The following is a 13565-nucleotide window of genomic DNA, read 5'->3' as shown; positions in this document are numbered from 1 at the left end:
TCTGAACACAGACAGCACAGACTTTGGGGACAGAGAGGCTCCCCAGGAAGGAGCTGCAAGGAAGAGGAGGGTGAATTGGCTGACCCTTTGCAGTCCTTTTACTATGTAAGACAGCTCTCCCCACCCCTGGTGCATCCCTGTCTCTTAATTGTAAATAAATCAACCAAACACCATTGTCTATGGTTTTTTTGGTTTTGTTCTGTTTTGTTAAAAAAAAAAAAAAAAAAAAAAAAACAAAACAAGACATCATGGCCAACTGGTAGGTTCCTAAGTCTCTTTCCATCCAGTCAAGCCAGAAAATGCCCAGTGGGTAGGGAAATATCGGGGAGGAAGGTCCAGGGAAGGAGGTGTGGGGAGGGAGGCAGAGCCACAGACAGTGAGCCACTGAAGGATGGAGTCATCCTGGTGACTTCCTGGCTGTGACCACAAATGGGGGTGGAAGCAGGACCCCAGGTAAGTCCCTCACCTCCCAGCATGTGGTTTCCTTTCTCCATCAGGCACATGCACTCCAGCTGTGCATTCTTTCCTCCTCCCCTGACTGCTCGGAGATGGGCCCCACCTCCCCTGCCCTCTGTCCTGCAGGCCTTCCGCTGACCTCTTCCCTCCCCCAAAGCAGGGTCTCAGTTGCCAGGCAACCAAGCTAAGGTGGGCTTGTCCCTGCAGGTCCTTCCCCCTGGAGAGACCTGGGGAGGAAGTAAAGGGGAGCCTGGCAGGCTTTAGCTTTGGAATTGGGTCTCAGTCGATCTCCTAACCACTGAGTCACCTGCTACCCCACACTTTCCCTATGGCCTCTACCCTCTGACTAGTTTGAGGGGAGGGACAACGGTCAAGGTACATGTCTACTTTCTTCCCCTCATTATGGGACTGGGACTTTTCTTCTCCTACAGACTCGTGCTCACCTTCTAGGAGGTGGCCTCACATGTCTAAATCAGAGGGAGTTAAAATAAGAGCCCGCAGGGCTGAAAACTAGAGCTGACATGTAGTATGTGGTCAAGAAGTGTTTATAGATGGCTGAAGGGCTAAATGAATCCAGGATCAATTTGGAAACATACCAGGGCTCTCTCAGGCTATCTAAGCCCAAAGAAGGACACCCCTAGGCTTCGGCTCACCCCAAGGGCACACCCATGCTCATAAACACACACGCACGCACGCATACACGCAAACACACCCCAAGGGAAACTTCTGGGCCAGAAGCAGGGCCAGGACTCAGACCCAGGCTCCAGGTCAGCTCTGCAGCCTCCAGGGGAGGGGGCAGCTAGCCCCCCCGCCTGCCGACAGGGCTTCACTCGCGGAAGCTGTCAGCCAACTGGTGGCAGTCCAGCTCCCCCTTCGGCTCCAGGCCCCCCGGAAGCTTCACTCCCGTCTTCCGGTCCACACACCAGCACTTGCCGCGTTGCCCATCCAGGGCCGGGTGGCACTGCCAAGACAAGGGTGTGAGAGGTCAGATCTCAGGCAGCCGGCCCCGATCCCAGCCCAGCCCCCAAGTCAGACAGGGGCTCCAAGATGGACTCTAAGGGCGGAGGCTTTCTTGAACATGGGTCCTCTGAGCTCACTGGAGTAAAGCTGGCCAAGAAGGAAAGGTCCAGAGAGGTTTGGTCCAGAAGGTCCAGAAGGCAGGGTCCTGAGGAAGTTCTGTAGCCTACCTGGAGGGGAGACTGGATCCATGGAGTTGAAAGGGGCAGCTGGATTTGACAGGCTAGGGTTCAGGTTGGAGAAGTTTTTAATTTGTGCTCTGATTGTGTTTTAGTTTGGGTCCTGATTGTGTGGGGACTTTAAGAATAGGATTATGGTTAAGATTGTGATTATCCACATTGAAGTTGGGGTAGGATCAGCATAAGAGTTGCAGGTGAATTGGGAATTATGACTAACACTTGAGTGGGGTGAGGCTTAGAGCCCAGGTCAGAAATGGAATTGGGATAGAGACAGAGGTCAAGGTCAGAACAATTAAAGCAGTTGGGCTAAAGTTTGGGTCCGGGCTAGACAGGAGAGGAGGAAGATTATGGGGGTAAAGGTGTATTTCAGAGTCAGGATTAGAGTTGGAGTGAAGGTTGTCTCAAGGGTCAGAATTGGCCTGAAGATAAAGGGTCAAGTGTCAGAATTTTCAGTGGGATAAAAACTGGGGGGAAGGAAACACATAAACGTGTATAACACAAAGAGTGAACCCTAACATAAACTACGGACTTTAGTTAATAACTAATAATCAATTTTAGTTCCTCAGTTGTAACAAATGTACCACACTCATGTTAATAGGAGAGACTGGGGGTGGGGAAGTAGATGGGAACTCTGTACTTCCTGCTCAGTTTTTCTGTAAACTTAAAACTGCTCTAAAAAATAAAGTCTATTGATTTTTTTAACGGGGGGGGGGCGGTTTAAAAATTGGGACAAGGGGGAGTTCCCTGGCGGTCCAGTGATTAGGGCTCTGTGCTTTCACTGCCGGAGGGCCCAGGTTGGGGAACTGAGATCCCACAAGCCACACGGCACGGTCAAAAAAAAGGAAAAAGAAAAATTGGGCCAAGGATGAAATTGGTATTGGGATAGAGGCTGGAGAGAGGTTTGGTGCTGGTTTGGCGGGGAGACCTCTGTGGTCCTCCTCCATCACACACCTCTTCATAACCTCCTCATGCCACCCTGGGGTGTGCAGACTCGGGGGCCGCCTTTCTCCTCCTAGCTAGGCCTCTTCTGGCTGAGTGGTGGTCCACCTTGTGGATTTGTCTGTAGAGCACGGAGCGGGAGGACGTGTGTGCCTACACCCACAAGGGCTGGAGGAGATCCAGGCCACACCCAGCACGAGGTACCCCACCCAGTGTCCTGCCCAGATATGCCACCCTTCTGAATGAGCCCGACTGAGACAGGCCAGAGATGAGGCTGGAGCAGGCCAACCTCGTTGACCATCCCAGCGTCCTGGGGGCTTGTCAGAGGAGCCCATGTTCCAAGGGCGTGTGGAGGTACAGAGGTTTCTGCATTCCTGTCTTGTCTCCTGCCCTCTCCTTCCTCTGCTGCACCCAAAGTTCCCGTCTCCAGCTGTCAGGTCTGGCTTCACCTCCAGCCTGGCTGAACCCCAGGTCGTTCGGCGGCTCAGCTTGGGGGAAGGGGCAGGCCGAGTTTCCTCCTCAACTCTTCCAGACCTAGCCCCTCCATTCCCAGATAAAACCTCAGACATCAGGAGTTCCCTGGCCGTCCAGTGGTTAGGACTTCACGCTTTCACTGTGAGGGCCTGGGTTCGATCCCCGGCCAGGGAACTAAGATCCCACAAGACACACGTGGAAACCTCAGACATCCAGGGACAAAGGAGAACTCACAGGAATGGAGGAAGGGGAGTGAGAGAGGGTTGGGAGGCAGAGGTTGGCAGGAGTGCCAGGTCTGCATCACAGATGGTGACTACAGAGGTCATGGAAATAAGCCTGGATGGGGAGGCAGGGTAATTGGTCTGCCTTTAACTCACTCTGTGACTTTGGGCCAGCCTCTACCCCTCCCTGGGCCTCAGTCTCCTCATCTGCAAAATCAGTGAGTGGGCAAAATGAGCTGAGGTCCTGAGGCTGGGGGAGGGTCTGGGGGAGGGTCCAAAGGGTTAGGTTTGGGTTGAGGAGCTCCCCCCTTCCTGAGACCTCCATTCTGGACATCTTGGAGCTGAGGCCGGGCCGAGTCGGCGGAGATGGAGACCCACCTGCTTGGGGTGGAAGTTGCCGTTGCGGTCGCAGTTGGGGATGGGGATGATGTAGAGGTCCTCGTGGGTGCGGCTCTGTGAGGCGGCCAGCCGCTCCAGGGCCCGGTGCAGCTCACTCTGGCAGGAGCCCTGGGGCTGGAGGAGGGGGAGGACGAAACCGCTCAGCAGAAGGGAGAGAGGCAGGAGGACGGGGGCTGGGGGTCAGATCAGGACTGCAGGCTCTGAAAGGAGGGTTAAGGCCTGGAAGCTGAGCAGGGCCCAGTGAGGTAAAAGGAGGAGCTCGGGCTCAGGGGACACTGGCAGGCAGAACAGAGGGACATTGAAGAGAGGATCTTGAGCCAAAGAGCTTCTAAAAAGGAGGGGTATGAAGTGAAGGGACCTTGTGGGGAAAGGAAATCTATGGTGAAGGACAGGAAGGGGATGATTTCTAAACAGGAGTGATGGATGAAATCATATAATTAACAACTTGTAAGACCCAGGCATGGATCCATCAGAAACACCCATCAGAAAGGACATTATGTGATTAAGTTTTATGAATTTGTCCTTTGTTATCAAAAAACATTCCTCTTTTGTGATTTATGCTTGCAGTTGACTTCACTATTGCTTTGTCTGTAATTAATAATGCCACCCATGTTCTCTAATTTTTGCACTTGCCTAACACATCTTTGCCCAATTTCAAAAAAAAAAAAGAAAAGACATTAGCCAGACCCTAGAGCAGGGTCCCAAGGCTCCCTGCTATGGCCAGCATGAACCCTTTAGCTACTGAGAAGCTCTGGGGTGGGGAATCCCTGGGAAGGGCCAAGAAACATCAGGAGGCTTGGGGCCACTGCTGTTCACCAACCAGTACGGAAGTGTCTCAGTATTTAACAATAACTTCAGCTATCCCAATGTCTAGAACCGGTGAGCAGGAAAGGAATTTCAAGAAGAGGGGTGAGGGCTTTCTGGGTCCTGTTGATGCACCCTAGGTGCATCTTGCACACAGCAGACATCTAAAGAATGTTTGCTGAATGGACATCGTCCACATCTGGGGATGGTGGTGGTGTGTGTGCCTATGCACGTGCGCATTTGGTCAGAGGTCCTCACCACAGGCCGGGCTTCCTCCCGAGGGACCCCGATGACCTTCATCTTGCCCCCACTGGTGCTCCGGTCTCGAATTTTGGCGAAGTGCTTCTGCAGGCACCTGCGGTCATGGGCGCTGCAGGGGCTGAAGCTGTTATTGGGGTGGTCACCCTCGTCCTTGTCTGCAATCAGGCCAAGATGGGGAAAGGTCAGCGATGGGAAAGGACAAGGCAGCACAGCAACCCAGCCTCCCACCTGCTTTCTCCTTCTTAGGGATCCTCCAGCCTGGCGCTGGGGAAGAGCAGGGGGTCTGGGGGGTGCGAAGAAATGAAAGCAGCACCCCGGTTTCTTCCCCACTCCCCAGGATCTCCTCAGGAGAATATTCCTCTTGAAGTCCTTGATTTGTCCCTCACTCCACCCACTCCAGCCCTCAGATGAGTCACCAGCTGCAGCTGCCCAGACAGCAGGAGGGTCCCCTGGGCCCTGCAGGGGAGGTCTCAAGCAGGCAGGGGGCCCCACACCGAATCTCATCCCCCTTGCATTCAGCTCTTCCTACCATCCCCCTCTCGGTCTGCTCTTTCTTCCTCTCGCTTTTCCTGCTCTTTTCAGCATCTGGCTGAGCCAGCCAGGGGATCCCCAGGGCTGTCAGCTCTGCTGACCCTCTTCCAAACGGCCAGAATCAAAGTTTCCATGAGTGATGAGAAATCTGGCCCAAAAACTCTCTCCATTGGCTGCAGAGGAGAAGTGGGAGTGGGTGTGTATGCCTGCATGTGAAAGAGTGTGTGTGTGTGTGTGTGTGTGTGCGTGTGTGTCTGAGACACTGTGTGGCCCCAGAACCAAGAGAACACCCTCACACGTCCCTTCAGCCCCCCCACCCCAAAGTCTCCCATCCTTACATTTCAGACCCCATCCAAAGTGCACATCTGTTGCCCAGAGCCAGGGCACTGGGGATGTGGAGACGGGGCTGGTGAGGCTGAACCGTCACGCTCTCCCTGGGCTCTCCTAAAGGCTCTATCCGAACTCAAGAAAAACCCCATCCAGAAGTCCCAGAATTGTAACCACTGCTCCTCCATCCAGGCAGCCAAAACCAGAACACGGGGCTGAGCTGGAGAAAGAGGTCGCAAGATCCCTCCGCAGATCAGAGCCACCTCTGAAATGCTCGGGTTTGGCAACTTGCTGCCGGCCTGAGTGCAGAGCCCCTGCCAGCATTCCAGATGTTGGCAGCAGGACAGAAGGTTACATCTGGTTTGCGTCAGGATTTTTTTTCCTGAGGAGTTAGCAGGTTCCTCCATGCATGGCAGCAGTCCCAGAGCTGCCTCTGGGTTAAATGGTATTTTTCTGCCGAGCCAAAGTTAGTTGGGGGGTTAGTTCTCTTTTTATTCTCCTAGTTCTGGGGGTGCAGGGGGAAGCACGTGGATAAAGGGAAACCAGGCAAGGAGGAATCTAGACCCCCAGAAAGTCTTTGTCAAGATTCCACACCAAAGGTTATTTATAAAATTCAGTCACCAAGGATGGGAAGAGGTTTTGTCACTGATGCAGGGCTGGCTTAGAAAAAAGAAACAGAGGGAAGGAATAAATGGAGCAGATAGATATAATCCCTCCTTCTGCATATTTAACATCCCAAGAAGGGCAGTCTGGAGGGGATTTCTGTCCCAAAAGATTGAGTTCCCAAAGGTCAACCAAGGAGAAGCCACTACAGCAAAGACTTCCCAGCTGGTGTGGGCAGCAAAAGAAGGGGCAGATCAATTTCAGAAGACCAGGATTGTGCAAAGGGGGCTATAGGAAGATAGACCCCAAGCCCCCAGGCAGGAACCAGAGAGAAGACCTGAGATCTAAGCTCTTCCCTGAAGACCTTCCCAAGGAACCTTCTGGCTAAGAAGGCCCAGGCTGGCCAGTGACCACCCCCCGCCATCACCGCGTCTGCCTTGTCCAAAGCCACAAAACTAGTGGATGGGGTCACAGCACTGCAGGTGTGTAGGCTGGAGCTGGGGATTGGAGAGAAAGGAAATAGAAGACCTAAAAGAATTGAAAGATTTGTCTTGGAACCACAGAAGCTGAGCGAGCTTGGAACAAAGGGGCCACCATTCTACCTGGAAAGTCTGGAAGGATCCCAGGGGCTCATTTGACACAACCCACGACACTACCTTGAGGGCCCCCTTCAACCGGAAAGGTTTTGTTGTTCTTCCTTTGAGTTTGCTTTCTTTTCATGACCATAAAGGAAAGCACGGCTGTGCACAGTGACACTTGTCCCTCTTGGTAAGTGGCCAGATGTTCTTAGGTTCCCTAGGCAGAGTTTTCTAATGCATGGGGCTGCCTCAGGAGGTAGAGTTCTGCCCTGGAGGTGTGGCACGTCAGGGTGGCAGAGGTCTCAAGGACCCGGAGAGATTTGCCGTAGAAATTCGACTACTTTCCAACATTGTGTTTCTATGAGTCAAGTTCACAAAAACACTCGGGGGAGGGATTTTTTTTTTTTTTAACATCTTTATTGGAGTATAATTGCTTCACAATGGTGTGTTAGTTTCTGCTCTATAACAAAGTGAATCAGCTATACATAAACATATATCCCCATACCTCCTCCCTCTTGCGTCTCCCTCCCACCCTCCCTATCCCACCCCTCCAGGTGGACGCAAAGCACCGAGCTGATCTCCCTGCGCTACTCGGGGGATTATTAAAGGATATTTGGAATGATTATCCTTTAATTTAGGAAGTGCCATGAAGGAGGACAACTGGGTCCACTCACTGAACCCTGGGGACGCGTAGGGCAAAGGGCAAGCTTGGAAACATAGCTCATGTTCTTGCAGGGCTCCCGTCACATGGGGCATTATCAACAGGCAGCCTGCCTGGGCTCCCCCACCTTGGTTTCTCCACCACCCAGCACACTTAGCCGCAGCTTGTGTCTCAGCTTAGAGTAGAACACGGCAGGCAGGGAGAGTGGCTCTGTACTGCTTCTCACAGGGGCAGGGGTACACAGACTACGGCCCTATCTGCCAGCTCAGACACAGACAGGCTCGGACTCAAGGATCACAAACATACACAAACGATCACGTGTCCAGACACACACTGGTCCACGCGTGCACACCCACCCACATGCACCCAGGCGCCCTGACCCTGCCCTGGCCAGAGCACACTGACTGTACCCCGGCTGTTGACTTTCCACTTAATCTGTAACTTCTTCTTGCCCAGTCTTGTTTAACTGGCAGACTGAGACCCCACCCCAGGATCCACCCTAGGCACTAGGCTTGGGAGGGTGAGGGTCATAGCCTTGAGTCTCTAAAAAAACGTTCACCTTCCCATCTCTAAAACTGGCTAAATTCTTGCTACTTCCCTGCTCACGCAGGAGGTCCATCCTCCTCGAGCTGCTCACCCAGGTGGGGCCCTCTGGAAAAATCGCAATCCTGGTGGGTTCCCCTCTGAGCGGGAGCCGAGTCAAACCTGCCCGCCCCCCACCAAAGGTCGGACCTCCCGACATCTGAAAGGCTTGTTTGGGAGGCGGGGCTTCCGAGGTAGGCCAGGTCACCTCCTCTTGCCCCGCTGGAGCTAGGCCAACGACATCCAGCCACAGGGGAAACCTTGGTCTTTGCTCCAGCCACAGAGGAAGGGCAGGCACCCAGAGAAAGAAGAGGTTTCACAGCTTTGGCACCAATGGCTGCAAAGTTCACGGTCAAAGCTAGAAGATTTCCTCTTTCTTGCTGCCTGATTTCATCCTCATGATTTCCCTTCAACTCTAGCCCCCACTCCCCTCAAGACGCCCAGGGTGAGGCTGTGAGGTAGGTGGGCCCAGCCAACCAGACACGATCTGGAGGGTCACCCACCTGCCCTACAACAAAGGCCTTTTCCTTCTTCCCCTGCACTCTGGCTGGAGAAGCCAAGACCACCCATGCTGGGTACCAGGCCTTTCTTTGAGGTCTGGCTCAAGGGGTGTCCCCCCTCACCCTTGTGCCATGCTGCTGGCCTCAGACGAAAGAGTCAGAGAAGGACAGCTGGCCCTTCCACCCTACCCCCTCCACTCCTCTGCATGTCCCCCCAGCTTTGCTCACTTGCCCTACTGTCCCCCAAAGCCCCAGCATCAGAGGAGAAGTTAAGCTTCAACTTAAATCCATTCGGCTTCCTCTTCATCACCATCCTCATCACTGCTCCAATACTGAGCTCTTACTCCATGCCAGATGCCCCAGCCCTGCAAGATAGGTCCTACTGTCCCCCCTTTTTACAGATGAGGAAATGAAGCAGTCTGGCTAGAGGAAAGGAGAAGAACTTATCTCTGCAGCTCCTATGTCTTTAAATGGAAAGACTCCTGATACCCGAGGCACCAATAATTCTGGCTTTGCCAAAACTAAAGAAAAAATGTTAAGCAGCCATGCTCCTCCTTCCCCCCTCCCCCAAGGCACAGAATTTCTGGGAAGGCCCTGTTCCCATGACATGACTGGATTCCCAGTACTGAAGTAGGGGGGACAATATTTGCTGTGTTGACTAAAAATTAACCCAGCCTGCATGTTCCCTAACCGTGTCCCAGAGGGACCCAGAGCACAGTTTAGGATCTCCCCAGTCCAAACGCTAATCTTCCCACTGTCCACTCCCCCAGATTCCACAAGTCGAGGGTCAGTACACTGAATCAGGATCGTGGACTTCTGACACACGTGTCCCACGCCGCCCCCACCTCTGGTGGCCTGAGCTGTGTTAATCCACAACCTTTTCTGGCTTGGAAAGCTGGGACAGGGGGTCACGGCAGAGGGCACGGGGGAGGGGGGTAGCCTAGAGAGGGATGGGGGAGACCTGCCCCAGGAGCAAAGAGTGGGCCTCTGGACCATAGCAGGCCAAGAGAGGGGGCACGCTGAGTGACTGCCCTCCCCAATCACCTGCTGAAGCTCAGTCCCAAGAGGAAAAGGCAGGCAGAAGAGCCTGATTGACCTCTCTGCCAAACTATTCCCCAGGCAAGAAGGCCCAAGCTTTGGGACGCAGAAGGGACAGTAGCCTATCGACAGTGGAAGGCTCAGGAGAACAGCGGGGAGAGGGGCTGAGCCCTGGCCGCCTGGTCTCACCAGGCACCCTGCAGGGCTACTGCACAACTCTAGGGGGCACCTTTCACACAGTGCAGTGTGGCCCGGGCCGTGGCAGGGGTACTTCTGGGATGACTGGGAGGTAAGAGGGCATGGACACAGCTTGCTGAGTAGGTACCTAGTTTCCCCAGAGCCCCCCAGACCTCCCCTTCCCCTCTCCCGATATCTGCCTGCACTGCAAGGGTGGAGGCCAAGGCAAGGAGACCTTGGGCCCTGTAATCCAAGAGGGGCCTAAAGCTGTCTTTCGAGGCTGGTGTACACGATGTTCACAGGACACTCACAAACTGTTCACGCCATGCCTCCCCAAAGCTCCTAGGGGAACAGTTTCTTCCACTTCAGGACGGGGTGTTCCTACCCAGCCAGGGAAGAAGGGGTTCCCAAGACCCACTGAGGGCTCTTCTGTCCCACGTTCAAGTTGGTGAGAGAGGAGGAGCTCACCAGCCATCCTAATCTGGTGCCAGATACCCACTGGCCGGTGGAGGGTGGAGATACCAAGCAAAAGGAACCCGTTATACCCGGGGAGCCCAAGGGTTCAGCCCTCACTCCCAGTCTGCTCTCCCACTAGCGCTGGCATCTCTGCCCCAGGATCAGCGACTTACACCCCCAGAACCCCCCCCACCCCCGCTTCCCAGATGTGCTGGGTGCCAGGCTGGCATTTCTCCTAGAATGTTTTCTGCTGACCTATCTCTCGCTGCCCAGGGGCAGGAAGGGCAGAGAGGCCCGAGGCCCAGACCCCTGGGGTCCACCTCCTTCCTGTTTTCCCTGCATCCTGCTCTCCTCTGGCTAGCAAGCTGCAGAGGATTGAGGAAGTGGAGCGGTCTGGGACCCAGGGCAGGAAGCTTGGGGCCGGAGTCCCAGCATCCGGACTGCAACAATGGAAGCTTCAAGCACCAGGAAAAGAGACAGAAACAGACAGAGGCACAGGGAGAGCAAAACAGAGTCCGAGAGGGAACAAGAAACAGAGGCAGAGGTAGAGAAAGGCAGACAGAGAGATTCTGAAAGCAACAGAGAAAGACAGGAACAAAGACAGAAAGAGAAACGGTGACAGAGTCAAGAGAATGAGCAACGGAAAGAGACTGAGATGAAAGTGAGCAAAGCAGGGCAGCAAAAACAGGAAAAGGAATAGGAGAAAGAGAAGGAAACTGATAACGGGCAGGAGATATTGAGGAAAGGAGAATCTGAGAATGTTGTTAGTGAAACTAGAGGTTGAGAGACGCAGCAGGAAAGAACAAAAGAATAAGAGAAAGAAGGAGAGAGACAGAAAGACTATAAGGAGAAACTGAAAGCCTCACTGAGAAATAGAGAAAGAGAAAGTGTAAGAATGAGTTTAGGGCAAAAGACCTTCTAAACCTCTCTCTTCCTTTCTCTCTCTCTCTCCCTCCCCCCCCGCCCCATCCCTCTCCTCTCTACTGCCTATCCCATTAGGTTTCTGCAGCTCTGGGCTGGGAGCCAAGACTTGCTTCTCTTCTGCCACCTCAAATGGCACCTGCCAGGAGAAAGGAGCAGGGCGCCTGTGTACCAGGGCAGGAGGAGGTGCCAGGCCTGGCAGAGAGACCCCTGTCTTCCCAATACCTCTCAAAAAGCTAGGTGAGCCGGCCTGGGGCTTTGAGGAAGGGCCACTCTGATGCCTCTCACCACCAAAGCCACTCTAATTTACATGTCCCACTCCACCCCACCTCAATGTCAAAAGCCCTGGCTTCTCAGACCCCTGGGGCCTCCACTTGGGTCCAGGGTGAGGGGAGGTCCCTGGATCAGGAACAGAAAGCCTCCACTGCCACCAACCCCATCCTCCAGGTATCTGGCCCTAGACTGCTCACTTGCAGGCTGTGGGCTGGACCAGGTCACTTAATTTTCCACTCTTGCCCCAGCAGCCAGGACTACCATTGAGACCTCTCTTCCCAAATAGGCACCCTTGAGACGGAGGGATGGGAAGAGTCCTCTTTGATGGTGGCAACAGGCTGCTAGGGACTTGATAGCAGTTTCCTTGGCTGACCCTGTCCCATGCCAGTCGGGCCCTGCCACATACCTGCCTTCTGCTCAGCTCACAGGGGATTTTCAAGAGCCTTTCGGGCCAGCCCGAATGGGGAAGGGGCTTCTGGGAGGGGAGGACCCCAGGGAGGGCGTGCAAGGGATGGGGCACCTTACCAGAGGGCTGCAGGCTTTCCTGGATGGCCTCGATCTCTGCCAGTTCCATGCACACGCCTTGCCCGTGCACCAGCGTGTGCAGGGGCTTCTCCACGCCCCGGGGCGGGTAGCAGCGCAGGCCGGAGCCGCAGCGGGGGGTGTACACCCCGCAGGGCATCCCCTTGCCCAGGGCGCAAGTGGCGCAACAGCCGCAGCCCGGCTCTCGCACCAGCTCCTCGCAGCCCACGGGGGGGCGGCAGCGCGCCAGCTTCTCCTCGGAGCAGGGCGGGCAGTGGATGGCTTCGTCGCCCAGGCTCGGCCCGGGCCCGGCGGCCAGCAGCAGCGCGGCCACGAGGCACAGGGGCAGCATGACCGGGCGAGGACGGGGCACGGGCGGGCAGCGGGGGACACAGAGGCAGCGCCCGGCGCGCCTGGAGGACCCGACCCGGAGGGCGCGGGGACACGGGGCGGCTCCGCTGGCGGACAAGGACGAAGCCGAGGAAGTTAGCAAGCGGGCCGGAGGGGAGCGAGCCTGGCGCTGCGCCGCATCCTCGGCCCGGCCCAGGCGGCTGGCTGTAGGGGGGCAGGGGGCTGAGCTGCTGCCCGGGACCGGCTCCCCCGGACTTTATACCGGCCCCTGGCCACACCCCCAGCGCCTTCCCGGGGGGGAGGGAGGGACGGGATGGGGGGGGAGGCCCGGGGAGAGGGAGAAGGAGAGGCGGCTGTTAGGGGGAGGGGGCGCTGTCCTAAGTCATCGCTGCTGCCGCCGCCGCTGCTACTACATCTGAAAGTCCTTTTCTGCCGCAGGAGAAAGCGGCGCAGTTTGGAAGCCACGGCAGGCGCCGAGAGCGCTTCTGAACCGGAGCCCGGGAGGGCAGCGAAGGGCGAGCGAAAGCGAAGGGGCGGCTCCGTGGCCCCCTCCCCCGACCTTGGAGGATTCTCCCCGGACCCCACTGAGATGGCCCCGCAGTCCCCCCGCACTGAGAGCGCGGCGGCCTCCTAGCCCGGACTCCCAGCTCCGGGGATTCAGTCTCCCTGGCCAGAGTCCTTCCCACCCCGCTCCAGTGCTTCCAGCCTCAGCCGCTGGAGACCAAGTCTGGTGAGGACGGGAAAGGGGGCCCAGAAGGGCCGCATGGCCCTAAGAGGTTGATAGGCTCTCTCCCCACTGGCCCCTTCCAACCTGCCCCTTCCCCCAATCTCCCCGGGGTTCATTTGGGCCCCTGTCCCCTCTGCCTTACACAGGATGGCATCAACAGAGCTCGCACCCGGAGAGGGAGGTGCCAAGATGCTTGCTCCTTCCTGGATGTTTGCTTCTACTGCCCAGACCCACTCCCAGAGGGATATCAGCTGAGGAGACTGCCACTCTCACGTGCAAATTGCGCATTGCACAACTCCAGGGGGCACCATTTCTCTGGTAGTCATTGTAGACTTGTATAGCTGTTGTGACTGTTTTCCAGCAGATGGCACTCAAGCGTCTTGAGAAAGGGGTGCCTTTTTCTAATTCACCCAGCAGTGCTATTTGGGCTAGTGTCAGGGGTGGCTAGGCCCTCTGTGAGATCCTATTGGTGCCCGTATCCCCTACCCTTTGCCTCAGTCCTGCTGGGATTGGGAGGGGTTCTAGAGTAGCATTTGGAGAAGGGACTCCTCTCCTAGGTGGTCTCTCA

General features: G+C 55.7%; 1 protein-coding gene across 1 annotated transcript; it reads right to left on the bottom strand.

The window, feature by feature from the left end:
• Positions 1-203: 203 nt before the first annotated feature.
• Positions 204-12518, bottom strand: IGFBP4 (insulin like growth factor binding protein 4). Its single transcript, XM_036836137.1, has 4 exons — positions 11923-12518; positions 4748-4905; positions 3665-3799; positions 204-1417 (listed from the first exon to the last, which is right to left on the bottom strand). Exons 1-4 carry the CDS (start codon positions 12269-12271, stop codon positions 1283-1285), a joined length of 777 nt encoding a protein of 258 aa, XP_036692032.1. The 5' UTR covers positions 12272-12518; the 3' UTR covers positions 204-1282.
• Positions 12519-13565: the final 1047 nt, after the last annotated feature.

This window comes from Balaenoptera musculus, chromosome 20 (genome assembly GCF_009873245.2).
Source record: "Balaenoptera musculus isolate JJ_BM4_2016_0621 chromosome 20, mBalMus1.pri.v3, whole genome shotgun sequence".
NCBI lineage: Eukaryota > Metazoa > Chordata > Mammalia > Artiodactyla > Balaenopteridae > Balaenoptera > Balaenoptera musculus.
The sequence above is the reverse complement of the archived record's forward strand: the minus strand, read 5'-3'. Positions and strand labels throughout refer to the sequence as shown.

Coding starts and splice junctions, on each gene's coding strand:
- IGFBP4 (XM_036836137.1), bottom strand. CDS start 12,271: ATGCTGCCCCTGTGCCTCGTGGCCGCGCTGCTGCTGGCCGCCGGGCCC. Junction 4,906..11,922: donor GGAAAGCCTGCAGCCCTCTG/GTAAGGTGCCCC, acceptor GCCTGATTGCAG/ACAAGGACGAGGGTGACCAC. Junction 3,800..4,747: donor GGGAGGAAGCCCGGCCTGTG/GTGAGGACCTCT, acceptor CCCCTCCTCCAG/CCCCAGGGCTCCTGCCAGAG.